The sequence below is a fragment of the Sus scrofa genome, chromosome 15, assembly GCF_000003025.6.
Source record: "Sus scrofa isolate TJ Tabasco breed Duroc chromosome 15, Sscrofa11.1, whole genome shotgun sequence".
Lineage (NCBI taxonomy): Eukaryota > Metazoa > Chordata > Mammalia > Artiodactyla > Suidae > Sus > Sus scrofa.
In genome coordinates this window covers 47,487,533-47,512,678 of record NC_010457.5, presented here as the reverse complement: position 1 = coordinate 47,512,678, position 25,146 = coordinate 47,487,533, and the positions used below count along the sequence as shown (strand labels likewise).

At 34.1% G+C, this 25,146-nt stretch overlaps 1 protein-coding gene across 1 annotated transcript in view; it reads left to right on the top strand.

Moving 5' to 3' along the window:
- Positions 1-25,146, top strand: part of LOC100525542 (disintegrin and metalloproteinase domain-containing protein 32) — a 133,724-nt gene that overhangs the window by 9,130 nt on the left and 99,448 nt on the right. Inside the window, exons 2-10 of the mRNA XM_021075123.1 lie at positions 2,257-2,336; positions 5,647-5,673; positions 6,655-6,716; positions 10,595-10,670; positions 12,714-12,790; positions 13,793-13,970; positions 20,554-20,622; positions 24,198-24,269; positions 24,475-24,641. Of these exons, the coding sequence (XP_020930782.1) occupies positions 2,257-2,336; positions 5,647-5,673; positions 6,655-6,716; positions 10,595-10,670; positions 12,714-12,790; positions 13,793-13,970; positions 20,554-20,622; positions 24,198-24,269; positions 24,475-24,641 (808 nt within the window). The remainder of the gene's footprint in view (positions 1-2,256; positions 2,337-5,646; positions 5,674-6,654; positions 6,717-10,594; positions 10,671-12,713; positions 12,791-13,792; positions 13,971-20,553; positions 20,623-24,197; positions 24,270-24,474; positions 24,642-25,146) is intronic.

Below are 25,146 nucleotides of genomic sequence, written 5' to 3'. Positions count from 1 at the left end.
TAAAATCAAGATGTTGGCAGTGCTTTTCTCCTTCTGGAAGGCTGTAGGAGACCATCTATTTCCTTGTCTTTTTCTGAGTCAAATGGTTGTTTGAATATTTTGGTTCATGACCCCTTTCCTCCATTTTCGAGGCCAAGAACATTGGGCTGAGTTCTTTTCACATGGCCATCTCTCTGGTTCTCTTTTCTGACCATCTCTTCTACTGATAAGAGCCCTTGTGATTGAATTAAGACCACAGATAATCCAGAATAATTTTCATGTTTTAGGGTCAGTTGACTAGCAATCTTAATTCTGCTTTGCCATGTCACCTATCATATGCACAGGTTCTGGGGATTATGACTTGGATGTCTTTGGTGGCATTATCATATCTACCACAGATAGTGAAATTTTTAGGGTCCAGGTAGAAAAACCAGAGATCATAAAGATTTGAGGCAATGTGGTTGGTGAAGGTACATTATCATCACTGTTGAGTGAAAATGGAAACTTGCTCCTGGAATGTCTTGCTTACTGGAATAGAGAAAACTATTGGTGCCAATGCCTATGTTGATTTGCATCAGTTAAGAGACCGTATTTGGAACAATATTTATTACTACAATCATTATCTGATTACACTTACATTCTCTATTACTTATTATCAGTTGGGCAGATCAAACAAGTAAAATAATAGAAATCATTGCCCTTGATATAATTTCTTGATCTAGAATGACTTTTGGTTTAATGTTTTGGTCATGGTGCAGATGATATTCAGAGGTTTCCATGTGGCCCTTTCAAGCATAATAATCCTCATTCTATGGGTCAGGGATGTGTTTATCTGGATGCCTTATGTTTGTCTGTTCTTCTCTTAATTTGGAATATTTATATCTTATATAATAGATTTAATTTTTTATTTAGGTAGTAACTAGTGATTCCTCAGTGTGAGTGATAAGGAAATTTAGTTTCTTACTACTTCTTTCCACCTCCTGCTCTCCCCTTTATTATAAGAGTATAGTTTTTAAAGTTCTTTTATACCATTAAACAACATGTTTCTACTTTTACCACTTGATTTTCAGTTTTTTAACACTTTTTGGAACCACACTGAAATAAATGTAAGGAAATCAGTATGCACATGTGGTATTCCTCTTCTGCTACACTTCCTGACAAATTGAATATATTAATGTTTTTGTCATCATAGTTTCTAACACTTGTACCTTTTTAATAATGATGATTCCCACCATTCTTTTGGCCTTTATTCTGTATTTAAGTTTATAATGATGCTTGCTACTAGGCCTTTTACCTGACCTCTTTTCACACCTTTACTAGGAGAAGTTTGCCTTTTGTGTCAAGCACACTGAACTATTTTCCTTGAGTTTTTCCTCCTAAATAGCTATCTCTTGCCTCTATATTTGAATGAGTTTTGCTGGGTATAAAATTTAGTCTCTACTTTTTTTCTTCAAGTTTTTTTTAGACATAGTTCTTCAGTTTTTTAACCCTGAATACTGTTTATAAAAAAATTGAAAACAATCTCCTTTTCTCACCTTACGCTCAATGTGATTTCCTTTTTTTCCCCTATTTGCTCATTCGGCCATAGGATTCTTTCATTTAGTCACCAATGACTCTTGTAGACTATGTCTCAGTTTTTCTCAGAAATAATTTGAGAATATAACTCAATTATTATCAGTTATTCCTGAAATGCAGTGTACTTTTCAGTATATTGTTTAAATCTTTTATTTTAGGAAAGTTTTCTTGAAGTATTTGCTTATTTTTTAATCTATTTGTTCTGTTTTCTTCAGAAATAGCACAATTAATACCTCCCCCTGCTCTTTTTTTTTTTTTTTTGTCTTTCATCACTGCTTGTCTTTATAGTTAAGTGTTCTCAGGATTTTTACAGGAGGACACAGTGATGACTCATTTGCATAATAATTGAGTCTTATGAAAGAACCTGAATAAATATTTAGTCAGGTTTAAGAGACAGTTATTGGAGTTCCCATCATAGCTCAGTGATTAACAAATCCGACTAGGAACGATGAGGTTGGGAGTTTGATCCCTGGCCTAACTCAGTGGGTTAAGGATCTGACATTGCTGTGAGCTGTGGTGTAGGTCACAGACGCTTCTTGGATCCCATGTTGCTGTGGCTCTGGTGTAGGCTGGTGGCTACAGCTCCAATTGGACCCCTAGCCTGGGAAACTCCATATGCTGTGGGTGTGGCCCTAGAAAAGACAAAAAGACAACAACAACAACAAAAAAGACACAATTATTAACAGTTTTTTCTTTCTTCAGGTTTTCACAATCCATTTCTACAAATCATATTTCCAGAGAAAATCCAAGCAATTACAAATGATAATTCTGAAGTAGAAAATGTAAGAGATTTTCCGTAGTTTATATTGTTATATGAAATTTATTTTTATTACATAGCAGTGAAATACATCAATTCCATTATAGTATGAATATAAGTAACCAATATTACTAACAATAAGGAATTTAAAGTTTTGATGGTAAAAGTAAATATATAATCATGATGTCCTGTTTTGTCTAACACTTGTCATTTTCTCCTGGTAAAACTATTTTTAGAAGTTCAAAAAAGGAATATTATGTGAAAGATAGTATCTTATCTGAATGATGTCTAGATGATTCAAATGAATAGAATAATTTTCTTTAAAATTGTTAAGGAGAATCTCTTTTAATTAAACCTTCTTCCTTAATCTCTACCCTTGCACCTACCAATTCTCAGAGAGTATAAACCCTTTTTCTGTTATTTTTGTTATTCACTGATTTATTTAACAATTTTTTTGGACTTGTGTGTATAACTACATGCTAAGAGCCTTAGGAGATAAAAAAGAAATACAAGAAAGCAATCCTTGCTTATAAATGGCCGACAATTTATATTTGACAGTCTTAATGAGGTATAATTTACACACCACAGAATTCACCCATTGTGAGTGTACAACTCAATGATTATCAGTATGTAAATATAATTATGTAAATATTGCCACAATCCAGTTTTAGAACATTTTTCTTGTCTTAAGGTCCTTCATGCCTATTTGTCATTCTCCTCTGTTTCCACCTCTAGCCCTTGGCAACTACTGATCTGTTTCTATAATTTTGCATTTTCTAGACATTTTGTAAAAATAAAACATGTGATAATGTAGGACCGTTCATTGGGTTTCTTCCACTTAAGTTTCTCATTTTGTAACATTTATCAATATTTCATTAATTTTTAATTTCCTAATAGATCTGGATAACACACTTCTTTATCCATTTACCAGTTGAATCTAAGGTTTTTTTCAGATATTGACAATTTTCAATCATTCTGCTATGAATATTTATGTGTGGACATACAGTTTTCTCTTGGTAGTGTCTTAGAAGTGAAATTTCTGTGTTATATGGTAAGTTTATGCTTATCATTTTATGAAACTGCCAAACTATTTCACATAGAGACCATATTAGTTTACATTTCTCATCAGCAATATATGAGGATTCCATTTTTTCAACATACTTGTCAACACTTGATGTTGTCTGTTTTTTTTTTTTTTTTTAATTTTGTTTTTTGTTTTGGCTGTACAGCTTCTTGGTGTAGGATCTCAGTTCCCAGACCAGGGATCAATCTGGGATGTAGTGGTAAATGCACCAAGTCCTAACCACTAGACCACCAGGGTACTTCCCCCCCCCCCACTTTTTTTGATGTCTGTTTTGATTGAAGTTAATCTAGTGGATTTGTAGTGGTATCTCACTCTAGCTCATAGTTGCATTTCTCCAATGAAAAATGATGTTGAGCATCTTTCATGAGCCTACTAGGCATCTAAAAACCTTTTTGGTGAAATGTCTATTAAATTATTTGTCTATTATTTGTCTATTAAATGTCTATTAAATTTTCTTTTTTAACCTATTATTTCTAATATATTTTTTGGGGTATAATTAACATGTATAATGTATGTTAGTTTCAGGTGTACTATGTAGTGATTCAATGTTGTTATAAATTATGGCATGGTTACTACAGGAAAAGTATTTTTAGAAACTGTTGAAATTATTGTAACATTTTGCAAATAACATTCTGGTTGACTTACTTGAGAAATACTGGGAAGTTCCAGAAGGGATAGAATTTCTTTTTTCTTTTTTTTGTCTTTATGCCATTTTCTTGGGCCGCTCTCTCCGCATATGGAGGTTCCCAGGCTAGGGGTCGAATAGGAGCTGTAGCCACCAGCCTACGCCAGAGCCACAGCAATGCTGGATCCGAGCCACGTTCTGCAACCTACACCACAGCTCAGGCAACGCCGGATCATTAACCCACTGAGCAAGGCCAGGGATCGAACCTGCAACCTCATGGTTCCTAGTTGGGTTCGTTAACCACTGCGCCATGACGGGAACTCCCAGAAGGGATAGAATTTCTTGATTATCAAAAGTCTGTTATTAAAAAGTAAAACATGCATTTGCTGGTATTATTCAGTAAATTCTCTTGTGGCCTCCATTATTCAACCCTTCTACATTTTTTTTTTTTTTTTTTTTTGTCTTTTTGCCTTTTCTAGGGCTGCTCCCACAGTATATGGAGGTTCCCAGGTTAGGGGTCTAATCGGAGCTGTAGATGCCAGCCTACACCAGACCCACAGCAACGCGGGATCCAATCCGCAACTGCGACCTACACCACAGCTCACAGCAACGCCAGATCCTCAACCCACTGAGCAAGGCCAGGGATCGAAGCCGCAACCTCATGGTTCCTAGTTGGATTCGTTAACCACTGAGCCACGACGGGATCTCCACTCTTTAACGATCTAATTTTCTCTACATATCTGTAAATGAAATGCAGTTCATGCTAACTCCCACAGTGAAAGTATAGTTAGAGAATGTAAATCTCATATACTAACATCTTGATAATTATCTTTTTGTTTCGAGAAAAATATTCATCCAGGAACTACTTAGGGGACTTGTACATCAAGTCCACTTTAAAAAGAGATAAAGATTACCAGCATCTCTGTTTGGTTATTACATTTGGATCTATAAGAGGAATTTTTTTTTTAACCAATGTAAATTTTGAAACTAGGACATGCAGCTGCTTCAGTGTCATGATCTTATGCTTGGTATTTCTGCCTTATGTCTGACATACCTGTTTTGCTTCCTTCTTCAATTTATTTCTGATTTTACTTCAAAAAACCTAAACATTTTAGAATAATTTTAGGTTTACACAAAAATTGCAAAGATGCTGCCATGGTTCCCATCTGAGGTCACTCAGTTTCCCCTAAAGTTAACTTTTTTTTTTTTTTTTGTCTTTTGTCTTTTGTTGTTGTTGTTGTTGCTATTTCTTGGACCGCTCCCGCGGCATATGGAGGTTCCCAGGCTAGGGGTTGAATCAGAGCTGTAGCCACCGGCCTACGCCAGAGCCACAGCAACGCAGGATCCGAGCCGCATCTGCAACTTACACCACAGCTCACGGCAACGCCGGATCGTTAACCCACTGAGCAAGGGCAGAGACCGAACCGCAACCTCATGGTTCCTAGTCGGATTTGTTAACCACTGCGCCACGTCGGGAACTCCTAAAGTTAACATTTTATATAACCATGTTGATACATTACATTTGTCAAAACTAAGAAATTAACATTGATACATTACTATTAACAAAACTATAGGATTTATATGCATTTCACCATTTTTTTCACTAATGTCCTTTCTCTATTCCAGGATCTAATTCAGGATACTACATCACAGGTAGTTGTCATGTCTCCCTTGCTCAGTTTCTCAGTCTTTACTTATGTTTCATGACCTTGTCATTTTTAAAGGATATTGTTCAGATGTTTTGTAGAATTTGGATTTCTATGATGTTTTCTAATGATTAGATTGAGATTATGAGTTTTAGGGAAGATGACCATAGAGGTAAAGTGCTCTTCTCATTACATCATAGCAGTGGGTACACGGTATCAACTTGACTCAACACCAGAGATATTAACCTTGCTGTTGCATTTTTGAGCATTTTCTGGACCTTTTAACAACTTGCCTTATTCTTTTTTGATTTGTACTGTCTCCTGCTTCTTATTTTCACAGATCCTGAAAGGTGTATCTTTTTGAGTGTTCTGGTATTTCTGTCTTTTTAGTTTTTAATGTGCTTTAACTAAGTTTTCTTTTCAGTGATGCTCTCTTGCTTTTCACATGTTATTTTTTGCAGGATAAAATCTCATCACTTAGGTTCACTAACCAACTGATATTGCAACTTATTGCTGTCCATGTTTTAATTTGAGATTAGTAGTGATAGAGTCAAAAGCTATGCCAAATTCTGTTAAAGAATTTTCTGTTTAAAAATATGGAAACAGGCCATATATTTAAGGAAAATGGTTAAAATAAGTATTTATGCCTAATGGAGTAAGCTTCATTGATGTAGAGTACCTTATTATCACAATAATGCTACCTGAATACACATTACAGCATGACACATAGTCTCTTCTTTCAGAAGAGTTTAAAATTCAGTTACATATAGATTTCTAGTGCTATATAGCTCCTTAGATTGGGCTTATTTTTGTGGAAATAGTAAGAATGTATTATATAATAAATATAATTTTTGATATATTATTGCAAATTTTAAATCATAGTCTGAGACATTTTAAGCATTATTTGGAGGAATTAGCCGATGTAAAATTATTGTTTCCCTTCTTTTATTACATTTGTCTTCACTCTCAGTTGTTCTGGATTCTCTAGGAACAGGTATCCTATATTATTCCAATAGATGAGAAACCATATACTGTGCATCTTAAGCAAAGGTAATTATTTATTCTTTAGTTTTAGATTTAATTTTATTTTGAATGAATTTTTTACTTATAATAAAAGTGTATTAAATATAATGTGGTTGTTATTAAAATTTTCAGTTGTCTCAGAAGAACAGATGCTCTCTTGTGAATTAATTAAATTTTTCATCCTAATGCCTTAAGTAGTCTTGTGAATAGGGGGATTAGGAACAGGAAAAATAGGGACTTATCTCCTAAAGATTAATCCATATGATTCTAAGTTGGCAGAATCAGCAGATCCTGTATAATCAGGGCAGGATACTGCGATAAGAAAAAAGTCAGTCTATAACTGTTAGGATTTGGTCAGGGAGGTGGGCTCTCTACTAGGAATATAAAATAAGTGATTTAATATAGAAATTAGATCATACAATGATGGAAACTGGTGATTAGTCTGTGGAAAATAGTACCAGCTCTGTATTATCCCTAAGAGAATTGCAAAAATAATTTAAATAGCTTTCTGTAGGGTTTAATTCTCTGATGGAAACCCAGTTGAAAAAGGCTGGCTTGGAAGCAATTTGTGACTTTCAAGAGGTTCGTTTCAGTTAAATTTTGAGTATAGAACATGATAATAAGAAGAGATGAATTCTGAGAAACAATTAAATGAAAGTATTAAGTGAAAATGACTTTTTCAGAAATGCTTGGCAGAGAAAAAAGAAAGAAGAGCTTCATTTTCATAAAGAAAAAACAAAATATTTTGGCTTAGAGGAAGTTTTTTAAAGAGAAAAGTATAAACAAATGATTCATTGTATTATTAGATGCCATGTAATTAGATTGATCAAAAGAAATTTAATGTATTCCTTTAGACAGAAGGGAAGAGGAATATTAAATGACAATTGAAAGTACTTTCAAATTGCATAAGAGGGACAGTGAGAACTCATATTGTATTTAAATATTGTGTCAGGACTATAAGCAGTAGTAAGAAATCGAGGAACTGGAGATTGAGAGATGGATAGAACATGTGTATACTCTATTTTTGGAAATTAACCTGTATAATAATTAAGACAGTATAATGACAATTAGGAAGCTGTTGAAAAAACTTATATGAAAAATAAACTGTAATTGTATAGTATTTCTTTTGAAACATACTGAAGTGGCAGTAAGAAGATTAATAGATAGATTGGACATAGTGGTAGCAGAGATCTGGTGAGGCAGTGAAGGAGAAGGAGAACAGATCTGTGTAGGGGAAATATGGGCTCACTTTGGAGAAGCTGGATATGAAATGCTTGTGGAATATCCAGGAGAAATGTCCAGTTGGCAGTTAGATTGACTGATTGATTGATGGAAGTACAGTTGATGTACAATATTATATTAGTTTTAGGTATACAGTATAGTGATTCTATATTTTTATAAATTACAAACCATATAATTACATTATTATTAATTATATTTTCTGTGCTGTACATTGCATCTCTATGATTTATTTATTTTATGTGTTTTTTGTTTTTGTTTTGTTTTTTTGCTTTTTTTTTTGTCTTTTTAGGGCCACACCCGTGGCATGTGGAGGTTCCCAGGCTAGGAGTCTAATCGGAGCTGCAGCTGCCAGCCTATGCCAGAGGCATAGCAATGTCAGATCCGAGCCATGTCTGCTACCTCTACACAGCTCACAGTAACGCTGGATCCTTAACCCACCGAGCAAGGCCAGGGTTTGAACTCACAACCTCATGGTTCCTAGTCGGATTCATTTCTGCTGCACCATGACGGGAACTCCTATGACTTATTTATTTTATAACTAGTATTTCGAACATTTTAATCCCCTTCACTTGTATATTAAAGGCCATTTATGACAAACCCGTAGCTAACATCATCAATGGTGAAAGCTGAAAGCTTTTCTTCTAAGATCAGGAACAAGACAGGGATGCCCACTCTCACCACTTTATTCAACATAGTATTAGAACCGTAGCAATTAAAAAGAAATAAAATGCATCCAAATTGGAAGGAAAGAACTAAAACTGCCACTATTTGAAGATGGCATGATACTATTGAAAACCCCAAAGAGTCTACCCCAAAACTATTAGAACTAATAAATGACTTCAGTAAAGCTCCAGACTACTAACATTATGCAGGAATCTGTTACATTTCTTTTCTTTTCTTTTTTTTTTTTTTTGGTCTTTTTTGCTATTTCTTTGGGCCGCTTCCGCAGCATATGGAGGTTCCCAGGCTAGGGGTCTAATCGGAGCTGCAGCCACCGGCCTACACCAGAGCCACAGCAACGCAGGATCTGAGCCGTGTCTGCAACCTACACCACAGCTCACGGCAACGCCAGATCGTTAACCCACTGAGCAAGCGCAGGGACCGAACCCACAACCTCATGGTTCCTAGTCGGATTCGTTAACCACTGCGCCACGACGGGAACTCCTGTTACATTTCTATACACTAATAATGAAATAACCAGAAAAAGAAATCAAGTTGCATGTAAAAGAAAAAAACATACCTTGGAATAAATTTAACAAAGGGAAGTGAAAGACCTATAATGTGAAAAGTATAAGACATTGATAAAGAAATTGAAGAGAAGTGGAAAGATATACATGCTTATGAATTGGAAGAATCAATATTGTTAAAATGTCCATACTACTAAGCAAAGCAATCAACAGATTCAGTGCAATCCCTATCAAAATACTCATGGCTGGCTGGCTGGCTGGCTGGCTGGCTTTCTTTCTTTCTTTCTTTCTTTCTTTCTTTCTTTCTTTCTTTCCTCTCTCTCTCTTTCCTTTTTTTTTTTTTTAAAAAAAACTGAACTAGAACAAGTAATCCTAAAATTTGCATGGAACCACAAAAGACCCCAAATAACTAGTTATTTTTAGTTTAGTTCATTGGAGAGAGATGTGGGTTTCAGACCATTCTTTTTATATAGGTATAAATGAGACACAGGAATGAACAAAATATAGGGTGGAGTGCATATTAATGATGAGAAGAAGGAACAACCAGAATTGAATGCAGTTATTCATTTAAGTGAAGAAGTAAGGTTCCAGATGAAGAGACTTACAAAAATAGAAAGATATGAGGGAAACCAGGAGTAAATGGTATGGTTGAAGTTGAAGAGTAGAGGATTTAAAGAAGGGGAATATGGTCAACAGCGTGAAGTGCATTAGCATAGTTTTACTTGACTCAAACTGCTTTATGGATTTGACAATGAGGGGGTCCTAAGTAACTACACAACATCAGTTTTAGCAGAGGATTCCCAGCAGAAGCTAGTCTGGGTGGTCCAATTATGTTACATTGGATTGAGCAATGAGCACCAGATAAGGAAACTTAACAATAGCATAATAAGGACAGGAGATGATACCAGAGAAAGTGGGAACTTAGACTTGTAACTTCGATGCCTGTGTTCTGATTAGTATGATTTTTACAGAATACTATTCCATTTCATTGTAGTAATAGATATTTATGATAGTAACATTGAGAAAGAATGAAAAAATAGAAAACTCTTGTAATCATCCATTTAATATAAAATGCTTTTCTCTCATCATGTAGCCCCTTATCTTTATTTTCTTTTAAGATAGGAAAGTTATTTTGAATAAACATATATGTATTGCTTTGAATAAAAGTCACATGTAAGTCAAAATAAAAAATACTATATTTGCCAGAGATTGGCAGAATTTTTTTCAAAAGGCCCAGAAAGTAAATATTTTAGGCTTTGAGGACTATATTGTCTCTGTCAGAATGACTCAACTCTGTGTAGCATGAAAGCTACCATAAGCCATATATAAGTGAATGGGTGTAGCTGTGTTCTATTAAAATTTTATTTGCAAACACAAAGGTAGGTCAGATTTGGCTTGAGGGTGCTAAGTTTGCTGACTGCTGCTTTGTATGTTTCAAAAAAGAATAACTTAAAATTCTCTCATTTTTTGGTTCAGATTTTTTTTAGCAAATGATTTCATGGTTTATTTGTATAATCAAGGATCTGTCAATTCTCATTCTTCAAATATTCAGGTAAGGTTTAACTTTCGTATTTTAACAATTTTTTTAAAACTTTTTTTACATTGAATAAATACTTTCCTAATACAGAAGACTGTTCACAGGGGAAAATATTTAAGGGATCCACTTATGCCTCATTTCATCCATTATTAGGCATTCTTAAAGTCTTGGTAAATTAAAGACAAACTAGATTGACTTAGCACCTTCGCCTCTGCCTAGAACATAGACACGATTTAATTAATTAATTAGTTTATATTTTTTTGAATGAATGAATATAAAGTAAATCATAATAAAAGCAAACGCAAATACTGTTGAATACAGAATCATAGATTGAAATCCCTTCCTTTTTTCCTTAACCCCTGTCATCCATCAATGAATCCTTTTGACTCTACCTTTAAATTACGTATTCAAAATCCATCCTTCTCCTTGACTCTCTCTGCTAAAACTACTATTTTCCAAGTAAACATATTTAGTTTGGATTATTGCCATAATTTCCTGAGTAATCTCCCTACTTCCATACCTTGCTCATCCCCTAGGTCAGTTCTCAACATGGCAACCAGATCAATCCTATTAAAACCTTGTCAGATCATGTCACCACTCATCGCCATGAAGTGACTTACCATTCACAAGGTGAAAACCAGAGGCACTTCAGTATCCTACAAGCTTTACACATTCTGGTCCTCTTTATCTCTATGACCTCATTTCCTGTTATTATCTAGCTTGTGCATTCTGTTCCAGCGACATTGGTTTTCTTGTTGTTCTTCAAACATAACAGACATGTTCTCTTTTCAAGACCTTTGGAATTAACATATACATAATACACACTTCTATGCATAAAATTGATAACAAGGACCTACTGCATAGCACAGGGAACTATATTGAATGTCTTGAAATGGGAAAGAATCTGAAAAAAATATGTATTCTATATATACACAGACATTACATATATATGTATAATTGAATCACTTTGCTGTATACCAGAAGCTAATACAACATTGTAAATTATACTTCAATTAAAAAAAAAACAATTAAAAAGGTGTTCTCATCGTGGCTCAGCAGGTTAAGAACCTGACATAGTGTCCATGAGGATGTGGGTTCAATATCTGGCCTCTCTCAGGGACTTAAGGATCTGGTGTTGCTGCAAGCTGTGGCATAGGTTACAGATGTGGCTCGGATTCTGCATGGCTGTGGCTGTGGCGCAGGCTGACAGCTGCAGCTCCAATTCAACCCCTAGCCTGGAAACTTCCATATATTTCAAGTACAATCATTAAAAAAAAAAAAAAGTTAGAAAAAGACAGAACACTGTGTAAAAAAAGTATATTATATACACTTTTTAAGTGTAGTGTTCTACTTATTTTAGGTTAAGATTTTGTTCAAATTGTCTGTAGATTCTGCTATGTTTATCAGTTACTGACAGAACATATACTTAAAAATATTTTAGTATGATTATGCACTTCTTTATTCTTTCAATTTTGGCTTTATATATTTTGAAGCTATGTTATTAAATGAGTACAAATTTGGAATATTTTATATCTTTCTGGTAGTTATAAACTCTTATCACTAAGAAATGTTCCTCTTTATCTCTAGTAATGCTTCTTGCCTTAAAGTCTACATTGCCTGTGTTAGTATAGCTTTAGAATCCTCCTTTTGGTTTGTGTTGGCATGGTATATATTTTTCTAGCTATTTAATCTTTCTGTGCCCTTAAATTTTAGATGTCAGAATATCAGAATTTAAAGGAAATCCAGACTCACAGTCTTTGTCTTTTAATAGATGACCTAAATTTATACATTGGAAAATAATTTTACCCAAAATGTGGGATAATGCTTTGGAAGCAGGGTGTAAAATAATAATCTCAAGTATTGATCTGAAAAGAGTAGTTCAAATAGTGAAAATGGCAAGTATGGGAAGACTTTTTTCTGAATGTAACTTTATTCATAGTGATATAAACTGTGTAGCCTGTGAAAAATATTCAGAAAGATCTATTAAGTATAAAAAGTAAGAAAGCATTAGGAAGTTTTGTCAATTCCTAGGTAACCACTTTGCTTTTTCTCCCCTAGACTCAGTGCTACTACCAAGGATATATTGAAGGATATCTGAATTCTCTTGTCACACTTACCACATGCTCTGGACTGAGGTTATGTATTTTTTTGTCATTGATATGCAAACACCATAGTCATGATATTTGGCTGCAGTGAATTTGTTAGTTTATACTAAGTGTGGTGCTTGAAAGAGAATTCCCATATAGAGATTATTCAGTGATATCTTCCTCTGAATATGTTTCTTCTCTTATTTCTCTTCACTTTCCCCATTGACCAGAGACATAGCTAACTAACTTCCTTCAAGGCTTAGGTTTCCTGGTGTCCTGGATCTATATCTTGTTGTTTTCTTTTCTACAGAAGTGACAATTGAATGTGTTTGACTAAAGCCAAGTTGTAGGAGCTAAGTTTAGTTCTCTTGTTTTTTTTCAGCAAATAGAGTATTTTTAATACTTACCATGTACTAGCTACTAGCCTACTGTTTGGATATGTGAAAATGAATTAACAAAGCATGCTTTTTTCACAAGGAAAATCATATTCAGAGAGAGGAAGCAACTTCTGTATAAAAAAATAATGATTATTATAGTATTCATATTTTTCTAGTAATATATCTGTCTTAAACTCTCTAAGAATGGTAGGGTTTCCTTCCTAGTGCTTGGAGAATTTTCCATTCTGTCAGGATATTCTTCACCTTTATTTTGTAGTGTGGGCCCCTTGTTTTCACAAATATTCCTCAGTGCTTTTTACATGGAATTCTGAAATTTGTTTAACTACCATTTTATAATTACTCCTAAATTTTATTTTTATTAATAAAATTGCATATTATTGATCATTTTGTTATGCAAGCAATGAAATCATTTTTCAAAAGAAGTGAAAACCAGAGAGAAATTTTCCACACTTTTATTTGATATTACTTTCATTAAATCAGAGTCATCTCCAAACATAAAGGGTTTGGGTCCAAATACTGAGCTCAAAAACATTCTGTATCTTTCTTCTCCTTTTCCTCTTTCCCCTCCTCATCCTTTTTTTTTTTTTGAATTCTGAGTTTTATAAAATAAAATTGATTAAAAGCACTTACATTTTTACACTTAATTTTACAGAGGAATATTACAATTTGAAAATGTATCTTATGGAATTGAGCCTCTGGAAACTGCAGTTGAATTTCAGCATCTTCTTTATAAATTAGGGCATGAAAACAATGAATTTGCAGGTCTTACCAAAGATAACCGAGACACAGAAGAAACCCCAGTGGACTCTAGCATTTTCATAAGTGAAAAAGTGAGTTGTGTATGCTTTATTACTCTTTCAAGGCAGTTATTACTTTGTTTTTAAAAAGAAATTTATTAACCTATTATCTAGCTGTAGCTAGTGTCTTTTCCTTAAGAATATTCTCACATTTTCTTAACCTTACAATTTCCTGAACCGTACTTTACCTTTTTCTCCTTACAACAATCTGTCATTTACTTTTTATACCCTGTTTTAATTTCTTATTTTGTTTGTTGCATACCTACAAGTTTCTAAAAATTAGTGTAGACTCAGTTATAAACTTCAAAAATTTACTTCCTTCTTTTTTCTCTATATTCCTAGAAATTATTTAATGAAACAAATATTTATAAAGGTTGCATTTTTGTCTGGGTGATCAGCATTAACTAAATTATAATTAAAATTTCATAAGCAAGATTGTTATTCGTGGCCATGTAAATTGTTTGTCTGGTATAACTTCATGTTTTGGTCCTCATAAAAGTAATTATGAAGGAGAAAAAATTTTTTTGTTTGTCTTTTTGCCATTTCTTGGGCCGCTCCTGCGGCATATGGAGGTTCCCAGGCTAGGGGTCTAATCAGAGCTGTAGCTGCCAGCCTACGCCAGAACCACAGCAACGCGGGATCCGAGCCGAGTCTGCAACCTACACCACAGCTCACGGCAATGCTGGATCCTTAACCCACTGAGCAAGGGCAGGGATTGAACCCTCAACTTCATGGTTCCTAGCCATAATGGGAACTCCAAAAGAGAAAATTTTTATGCCAGGTAAAAGTGGCATGAATATTCATAGTTTATACAAGAAGTATATGGCAATATTCCCATACATGTTCTGGTCTTCTGTCAGTTTCTAAAAAATAGACAAAACCTCAGAATTTAGCCAGGCATGTTAAAAAAAAAAAGACTACATTTGTCACCTTACCTCTTGGTAGGGCTATGTAACAAAGTTATGGCTAATGACATGTGAACAGGTGTAATGTGTCATGCCTAGACTCTAAAGGAAGAGGGCTTATCTTCTTCTCCTTTGCCTTTTCCTTCTGGCTGCAGTATGAACACATTGGTACATCGTAGACCACAAGGATGAGGATGATAATGTACATAGCAGAGCAGCAAGGTAGAATGAAACTTTCTCCTGAGAAATTTACAAGACTAAACTACCATACCACTTCAGACTTTTAATATGAGAGAAATAACTCCAGCTTGAATCTAATATTATTATAGTGTCTGTTAAGTAGCTTTTAATCCTATATCCAAAATAATACAGTGCTCAAATGGACTCTGAAATGTGGGTGGAGTACCAAAGGATTCACTACTATCACATTACTGTATATAACTTAAAATTAAATTTTATCTATTAAATCCTATTTTATTTTTCTTCTAAGAATTTAGGAGGGTTAAGTTACAGTGGCTTAGATTACCTAGTATGCTGGACAATGTTTGTGTTCCAGTTTCTTTTCTCCATTGTATATTCTTGGCTCCTTTGTCATAGATTAATTGACCATATATGTGTGGGTTTATTTGTGGGCTTTCTATCATGTTACATTGATATATGTTGGTTTTTGTGCCAGTACCATACTATTTTGATTATGTAGCTTTGTAGTATAATCTGAGGTCAGGGAGCCTGATTACTCCAGTTCTGCTTTTCTTTCTCAAGATTGTTTTGGCTACTTGGGGTCTTTTTTTTTTCTATTCAAATTTGAAAATGTTTTGTTCTAGTTTTAGTTCTGTGAAAAATGTCAATGTGAATTTTGACAGGGATTGCATTGAATCTATGGATTGCCTTGGGTAATATGGTCATTTTAACAATATTGATTGTTCCAAACCAGGAACTCAGTATATCTTGCCTTCTGTTTGTGTTGTGTACAATTTCTTTCATCAGCATTTTGCTGTTCTTAGAGGTATTTTGCCTCCTTAGGTAGATTTATTCCTATGTATTTTATTCTTTTTGATGTGACGGGATTGCTTCCTTAATTTGTCTTTTTGATAATTCATTGTTAATGTATATAAATGCAACAGATTTCTCTGTATTAATGTTGTATCTTGCAACTTAACACATTCATTGATGAGCTCTAGTAGTTTTATAGTTGGCATCTTTAGGATTTCCTTTGTATAGTATATATTATATCATCTGCAAACAGTGACAGTTTTCTTTTTTAACATGATTTTTATTTTTTCCAATATAGCTGGTTTACAGTGTTCTGTCAATTTTCTACCATACAGCAAAGTGACCTAGTCACACATACATACATACATTCTTTTTTTCCTTTCCAACTTGGACTCCTTTTATTTCTTCTTCTAGTCTGATTGCTATGGCTAGGGCTTCCAGTAAATGCTATGTTGAATAAAAGTGATGAGGGTGGGCATCCTAGTCTTGTTTCTGATCTTAGAAGGAATGCTTTCTGCTTTTCATTGTTGAATATGATTTAACTGTGCGTTTTTCCTGTATTGGCTTTATTATGTTCAAGTATGTTCCCTCTGTGACCACTTTCTGAAGAGTTTTTGTTATAAATGGATATGGAATTTTGTCAAAACCTTTTTCTGCATTTGTTAAGATGATCATATGGTTTTTATTCTTTAGTTTGTTAATGTGGTGTATCACATTGATTGATTTGCAGATATTGAAAAATCCTTGCATTCCTGGGATAAATACCACTTAATCATGGTGTATGATTCTTTTAATGTATTGTTGAATTTGGTTCGCTAATATTTTGTTGAGGATTTTTGTATTTACTTTCATCAATGATATTGACCTGATTTTTCTTTTTTTGTGTGATATCTTTGTCTGTGACTTCTATAATGCAAATGTTTGTTAGGTTTTTTTTTTTTTTTTTTTTTTTTTTTTTTTTCTATTTTTGGACGTCCGCGCACATGGAGTTCCAGCTAGGGTTGATCGGGCTGTAGCCCCGCCTACGCCAGCCAGCATGCGGATCCGGCCGCGTCTGCCCTACCCACAGCTCCGGCACGCCGTCGTTAACCACTGAGCAGGCAGGACCCCCCCTCATGTTCCTGTCGATTCGTTAACCACTGCGCCACGACGGGAACTCCAGCCTCTTGCTATCTTTCCTTTTTAAAATTCCTTTTTCTTTTTGTTTCACTGATTGGATTGGTTCCACTGCATGGTCTTTTGAGTTGACTGATTTTTTTTCTTCTGTCTCATCTACTCCACCATTGAACCTGCCTAGTGTATTTTTTCAGTTGTTATTATATTCTTCAGTTCTTTGACTTCCCTTTGGTATTCTAGGGCATCCTTAAAAACTACAAGACATTGATGAAAGAAATTGAAGAAGACCCAAATAAATGGAAAGATATTCCCTATTCATGGATTAAAGAAACAAGATTGTTAAAATTTCAATGCTACCCAAAGCAATCTACATGTTCAAGTAAAGTCCTATCAAAATTCCAAAGAATTTTTTCAAATTCTTTACAAAGTATTTTTCAAAGAAATAGGAAGATAATCCTTACATTTGTATGGAAACACAAACAAACACCAAATAGCCAGAACAATCTTGAATAAGAAAACAAAGCTGAAGTCTTCAGACTCTGATTTCAAACTATGTTACAAAGCTATAGTAATTAAAATAGTATCATATTGGCATAAAAAGAAACACATAAATCAGTGGAACAGATTTAAACCCAGAAATAAACTGACATGTATATGGTCAATTTATGACAAAGGAACCAAGAATGTACATTGGGGAAAGGACAGACTTTTCAAAAAATGATGCTGGGAAAGCTGGACAGTGCCATGCAAACAAATGAAAGGATCACTAGTTTACCCCATACATAAAAATTAACTTAAAATGGATTAAGCACTTGAATATAAGACTTAAAGTCATAAAGCTCTTGGAAGAAAACAAATACACTAAAGCAAAATCATATGTGCACCCCTATGTTCATTGAAGCTTTATTTATAATAGCCAAAATACCTAAACAATCTTAATTGTCTGTTGATGGATGAATAGATAAACTGTTTTATGTATATATAATAAAGTATTACTTAAAAAGAAAATCCTGCTATTTGTGGCAATATGGATGAATCTTGAGGACATTACACTAGTAAAAATAAGCCAAACACAGAAAGACAAATACTGCAGCATCTCAATTTTATATGGAATCTAAAATAGTCAAACCCATAGTACAGTAGTATTTCCCAGGGGCTGTAAACAAAGATAAATGGGGAAATGTTAGTCAAAGGGTATAAAGTTTGAGCTACACAAGATGAATACGTTCTGGAATTTAATAAATAGCAATGTGACCATAGTTAGTGATAATGTATTGTAAACCTGGAGCTTTCTAAGAGGGTTGATCTCGTGTATTCTTACTGACAAAGGCAAGAAAAAAGAAAATGGTAACTATGTGAGAGTGGGTGTGTTAAGTAGCTTGATTGTAGCAGTTATTTCAGATTGTGTATGTATATCAAAACATCATCTTACATATGCTATCAGAAAACTAGTAGATCTCATCAATGAATTTGGTAAAGTTGTAGGATACAAAATTAAATACAAAGAAATCCCTTGCATTCCTATACACTAACAATGAAAGCTTAGAAAGAGAAATTAAGGAAACAATCCCATTTACCATCATATCAAAAAGAGTAAAATACCTAGAAATAAATATACTTAAGGAGGCAAAAGACCTATACTCTGCAAACTATAAGACACTGATGAAAGAAGTCAAAGATGACACAAATGGAAGGAAAGATATACTGAATTCTTGCATTAGAATAATCAATAGTGTCAAAATGACTATATTACCCAATGCAGTCTACATATTCAGTGCAATCCCTACCAAATTAGCATTGGCATTTTTCGTAGAACTAGAACAAAAATTTTTAAAATTTGTATGGAAACCCAACAGACCTTGAGTAGTCAAAGCAAACCTGAGAAAGAAAAACAGAGCTGGCGAATCAGGTTTCCTGACATCAGACTATACGGCAAAGCTACATAATCAAAACAGTACGGTAGTGGCACAAAAACTGACAGATCAATATAACAGGATAGAAAGCCCACAAATAAACCCACACATATATGGTCAATTAATCTATGACAAAGGAGCCACGAATAGACAATGGAGAAAATATGGTCTTTTTAATAAGTAGTGCTGGGAAACTGGAGAGTTAAATGTAAAAGAATGAAATTAGAACATTCTATAATACCACACAAACAAATAACTCAAAATGGATTAAAACCTAGATGTAAGGCCAGATACTATAAAACTCCTAGAGGAAAACACAGGTTGAACATTCTTTGATATAAATCACATCAATATCTTTTTGGGTTCACCTCCTAGAGTAATGAAAATAAAAACAAAAATGAACAAATGGAACCTAATTAGTCTTAAAAGCTTTTGCACAGCAAAGTACGCAATAAACAAAATGAAAAGAAACCCACGGAATGGGAGAAAATATTTTCAAATGAAGCAACTGAGAAGGGCTTAACTTCCAAAATATAAAGACAGCTCATGCAACTCTGTATCAAAAAGCAAACAATCCAATCAAAAAATGGAAGATCTAAAATAAATATTTCTCCAAAGAAGACAGACTGATGGCCAAAAAAGCACCTGAAAAGATGCCCAGCATCACTCATTATTAGAGAAATGCAAATCATAATTACGAGATAATACCTTGAACCAGTCAGAATGGCCATCAGCAAAAAGTGTACAAATAGTAAATGCTGGAGGGGGTATGGAGAAAAGGAAACCTATTTTGCTGGTGAGAATATAAATTGGTGCAGCCACTATGGAGAACGAACAGTATGGAGTTTTCTTTAAAAAGTAAAAATAGTGTTACAATATGATCTAGCAATTACACTCCTGAGCATATATTTGGAAAAAACAAAAACTCCAATTGTAAAAGATACATGCACCCCCATGTTCATTGCTGCACAATTTACAACAGCCAAGACATGACAACCTAAATGTCCATTGACAGAGGAATGGATAAAGAAGATGTGGTACATATATACAATGGAACATTACTCAACTATAAAAAATAATGAAATAATGTCATTTGCAACAACATGGATGGACCTAGAGATTACTGTAACTAAGTGAAGTTACAGAAAGACAAACCTCATATATATCACTTATATGTGGAATCTAAGAAAAAATTATACAAAAAACTTATTTTAAAACTCAAAAATTTCAAAATCAAACTTATGGTTACCATAGTGGAAATGTGAGGAGGAGGGATAAAATAGGATTTGGGGATTAACATATACACACTACTATATATAAAATAGATTATCAAAGACCTGCTGAATAGCACAGGGAACTCTATTTAATATTCTGTAATAACCTATATGGGAAAAGTATTTGAAAAATAGTAGGTATATCTATACGTGTGTGTGTGTGTGTGTGTATAAACTGAATCACTTCACTGTCTACCTTAAACTAACATAACATTGTAAATCAACTAACTATACTCCAATATAAAGTAAAAATAAAGTGAAAGTAAATTGAGAAAAAGGAAAGTCATTTTATAGCTTGTGTATTTATTTATTTTCAACTATGACTCAATAAAGGTGGAAAAATATTTTAAAACTTCAAAGTAAACAATTTGTGAAAGTTTTTAAGTTTTTAAATGCTATTATTCTTTTTTTCTAGCCGGAATCATCTGTTGCAGATTTAATTCCTCTCTATCTAGAAATGTATATTGTGGTGGATAAAGGTTTGGTATGTGTTGCTTTTTCTTTTGTTTTTGAATATTTTATATGAATGTATGATTTTCCCAGCTAGAAAGGAAGTTAAAGATTCCAGTCTTCTTATTTCCATTTCATAGAACAGTAGAGAAATTTTCTGTCTGAAAAAACAGATATTCAAAATTATATTAGTTCTTTCAGAAGTGTTTTATTTGAAATCTTTACGTAACAACCCTGCATAACAAAATGGGTTTTTTTTTGTTAGTACTTCACATCTTTAGGGCCTCTCTCAATCCACAATTTTAATGGCGATATTTTAAAAGTGAAATTCTTTAAGCTTTTAATTCTTGTTTTAGGGTGTTCGAAGAGCAGCATGTGGTCTAGACAATGTTTTGCCCTATAAAATATTTATTGGCAAAAAAATGATGATAACTGTTTATGAAAACTGCTTACATTAAAGTGTTACAAATTTTTTTTTTTTTTTTTTTTTTTTTGGTTTGTTTGCTTCTGTTTGTTTTTGGTCATGTTGGCAGCATGTGGAAGTTGCTGGGCCTGGGATCGAACCTGAGCCACAGCAATGACCTGAGCCACAGCAGTGACAACATCAGATCCTTAAGCCACTGAGCCATCAGGGAACTCCTTTAGTGGTTTTTAAGGGTGCAACTGTTTGAGTCTGTTGACTCAAGTCTGTTTGAGTCTAGTCTAAATGCACCTTTAGATTCTTTATTCCCGTAAAGAGTTTGAGGACCTCTGAACTTCAGGCCTTTGAGGTGATGACTTAGTTTGTACTCACTGGTTTTATTTCTCTTCTATTTCAAAGATTTCAGAGAACATAGATAAAAGTATACTTTCCAGGTTTTGTTTTGAGGATAAATATTTGATTGTCACAGCTGTGGAGTACCATGGAGATTGTGAATCATAGTCATTACCAATGCTATATATAGGATTGTAGAGCTTGTCAGGAAGCCAGAGTTGGCTGTCAGAGACAGGAAAGATTTTGAGAGGATATTACAATAGTTGACTTATTAGAGTATTAGAGAAAAGGACAAAGGGGAAATTTAAGAGAAAATTAAGATATTTCTAGTAACGATGTCTAAATTTCCAGGGAATATTTTTGATCATGAAAATTATTTTGTTTCAGGGTTATTTTGAAAACGTTGAGAACTGGTTTATGGCCAGGTTTGTCAGCCATATAATGCTGATTAAATATGCCTTTTCTGTGTTCTTACACATATTTATATATTCTTTAATAAAACAAACATTGAGCTAGCTCTGACATCTGTTACTAGATGTTGGGCATATAAAGAAGAATAGTGATGCTGTCTTCAATCACTTCACAAAATTTAAATCTACACTTGTAGCTTACTGAGTTCTGTTCCAGACTGAGGGAAGTTTATGGTGCTATAAAAACAGTGTATTAATGGACACACACCTGTCACCTGGGGTACACTATAAGAGCATATAAGTAGATATCTTTACATGTAGGTTTTATTATTATTCATTTATGCTGACACCAACAGATCAGGATATGATTGCTCTTAGAAAGCTAGTTTGTTATTCACAGTTCCCAGGAGGAAAGGGCATATTAAATATCATGCCGCGTGGGGACGCAGTAGAGTAGGACAGGAGACAGAAGGAGTGATGGGAAAACATGGCAGGGGCCTCTGTTGTGGTTTCTGTGGGAAGGAATGTTGAATCAAAGTAAACAGGTTTAGGATTGACTCGTTTAAAAAATTGCAGTGGGTTCTGGGGAATAAGAAGTTGTTTCAGGTTGTTTGGTACCTTGTCCTTGGATGATGAGGGCAGTGAGATAGGAGTGTGAGAGCTTGATAAAGCCGATGGTTGGTAATTGGGTTTTGGTTTGGTTAGTTTGGGCAGTGGGAGAGAGTGGGAAAACTTAGTGCTAAACCTTTCTTTGCAAGGGCATGTAAATATGAGAGACTGTTCTTTTCAGATAACTTCAAAATTTTAGTATGATTAATACAGGGTTGAAGAAGGGAAAGAGCTGAATTGAATTGACATGATATTTTAATAGGCAAGGAAAGATTTTAAGCAAAGTAATGACATGTTCATATTTTCATTTTACAGTCGTTTTTGTAATAGTGTAGGGATAGGAAAATCGGAGAGAGATGAAGCATTTAAACAACTGTTTCATAAATCAAAGTGAAATTTTATAAATTAATAGTGTTAGAATAGACAGGAAAGGACAATTTTAAAGGTTGCCAATGATGTTGAAGTAGAAAAACTTGTAAGTTGGTTTGATTTATTCATTCATTAATAAGTGTATTGAGCATCATCTAGATGCCAGTTACTATTCTGCTTATTGAGGATAGAGGAGTGAACAAAACAGAAAAAGTTTTGTTGTTATGGAACATGTAGTATAATAAATGTGGGCGGTCATAGATGATAATAACATTCACTAAACAAGTAGAAATCTAAGTGGGAGCATATTTTTGAGGGAGGATAATGAGTGTAGTTTTGGTTGTGTTTAATTAGACTGTCCTGTGGAACGTCCGAAGGATGGTGTTCTTTAGAGAGATTTTCTTTTCTAGATATGGAATTTGACATGGCACATTCTTCAGAGCTAAGATTTTAACAGTTATACATACACATGCATGGGTATGCGTTTCTGTGTATATGTGTGGTTTTATGTGATATCATATATGTAGCCTTTCATAACCACTGCACCATGATCAGGACACTCCACAGTACCATCACCACAAGACTGTTTAGTTATCCATTTGGAGTCACAGCTGTCTCACCTCTCTTCCCTATACTTCTTGACCTCTGGCAATTACTAGTGTATACTTTGTATCTCTCTGATTTCAGGAATATTGAATAAATGTTATCATGTAGTATATATCCTTTTGAGATTTTTTTTTGTACTTAGCATCATTTTCTTTAGGTTTATCCAACCTAAAGAAATGTTCTATATTTCAACATTTCAGTTACTTTTTTATTACTGGATAATATTGCATAGTATGAATGTACCTGACCATTGAAGGACATATGAATTGTTTCCAATCAAGTATGGTTTTTTTTTTTTTTCTTTTTTTTTCTTTTTAGGGCTGTAGCCATGGCATATGGTGGTTCCCAGGCTAGGGGTCTAATCGGAGCTGCAGCTACTGGCCTACATCACAGCCACAGCAATGCAGGATCCGAGCCATGTCTGTGACTTACACCACAGCAATGCTGGATCCCACTGAGCAAGGCCAGGGATTGAACCCGTGTACTCATGGATACTAGTCAGATTCATTTCTGCTGAGCCATAATGGGAACTCCCAGGTATGGGTTTTTGTGAGCATCAGTTTTTATTTCTTTAGGATAAATGCCTGGGTGTGCAATTGCTAGGTCTTACTTACTTACTATATGTAAGTCCATTATTTGTTTTAAAAGAAGTTGCCGAACTATCTTCCAAAGTGGCTGTATGCTTTTCATACTCATTCATATATGTGTGCAGTAAAATTTATGTTCATTTTTAAATTGTTACTGCCTTACTTTTAAGTGTTCTAACCCTAAAGCAGCCTCAACCTCAGAGAGTAGATGGAGAATAAATCTCAAATGTGTTACATAACAAATTATATTTAACTTTTAAATTCTATTTTTCAGTATGATTACCTGGGCTCTGATAGCATGATAATAACAAATAAAATCATCGAAATTATTGGCCTCATAAATTCGGTAAGTGTTTTCCTTTTCATACTAGTTAGGAAAATTCCTACTAGTTTTGAAATTATAATTTGCATTAACTTAATGTGCTGTTTCTGAGTAATTAAGCAATCTGTATGAATTGAGTGTGGATTTGTCAATACATTGAATTAATTTCTTGGTTATTATAAAATAACATAAAATTAATTTTTCCCATATTTATCTCTTCTATTTGTAGATGTTTGCCCAATTTAAAATTACTATTGTGCTGTCATCTTTGGAGTTGTGGTCAGATAAAAATAAGATCTCTACAGTTGGTGAGGCCGATGAATTATTGAATAGATTTTTAGAATGGAAAAAGTCCTATCTTACCTTAAGGCCTCATGATATTGCATATCTATTCATGTAAGAATAATGTTTCAGTCTTCCTAGAAATCAAAGATCTGTGATATTGATATAGCTTAAATTAGGATATTGTTCATTTTTATTCATAATTTATTATGTACTCATTCAGGCCTCATGCTCTTTCTGGTTGCTAAATAGGTAAAATTTATTTCTGTGCTTATCAACATTTACTGATGAGGTGACTGATGTTTCAAGAGGTTGAACCAACTCAGGATTCTTGGTTCCAGTGCTGTGTTTAGGTTTTGACCCTACAGTTTGTAGCTCCAGAGCTCATAATTTTAATCACTATGTTAAGAGGTGGGATTTACCTTATGAAATTTGTATTTTTGTTATGAGTTGTGGTCAAAGCCTTGTTAAAGTAGGTTAAAACATTTTATCCTAATGAATTTTCTGCATTATTATTATTGGCTGTTCCCATGACCTGTGGATATTCCTGGGCCAGAGATTGAACCCTCACCACTGCAGTGACAGGGCTGGATCCTTAAACTGCTGAGCTGCCAGGGAA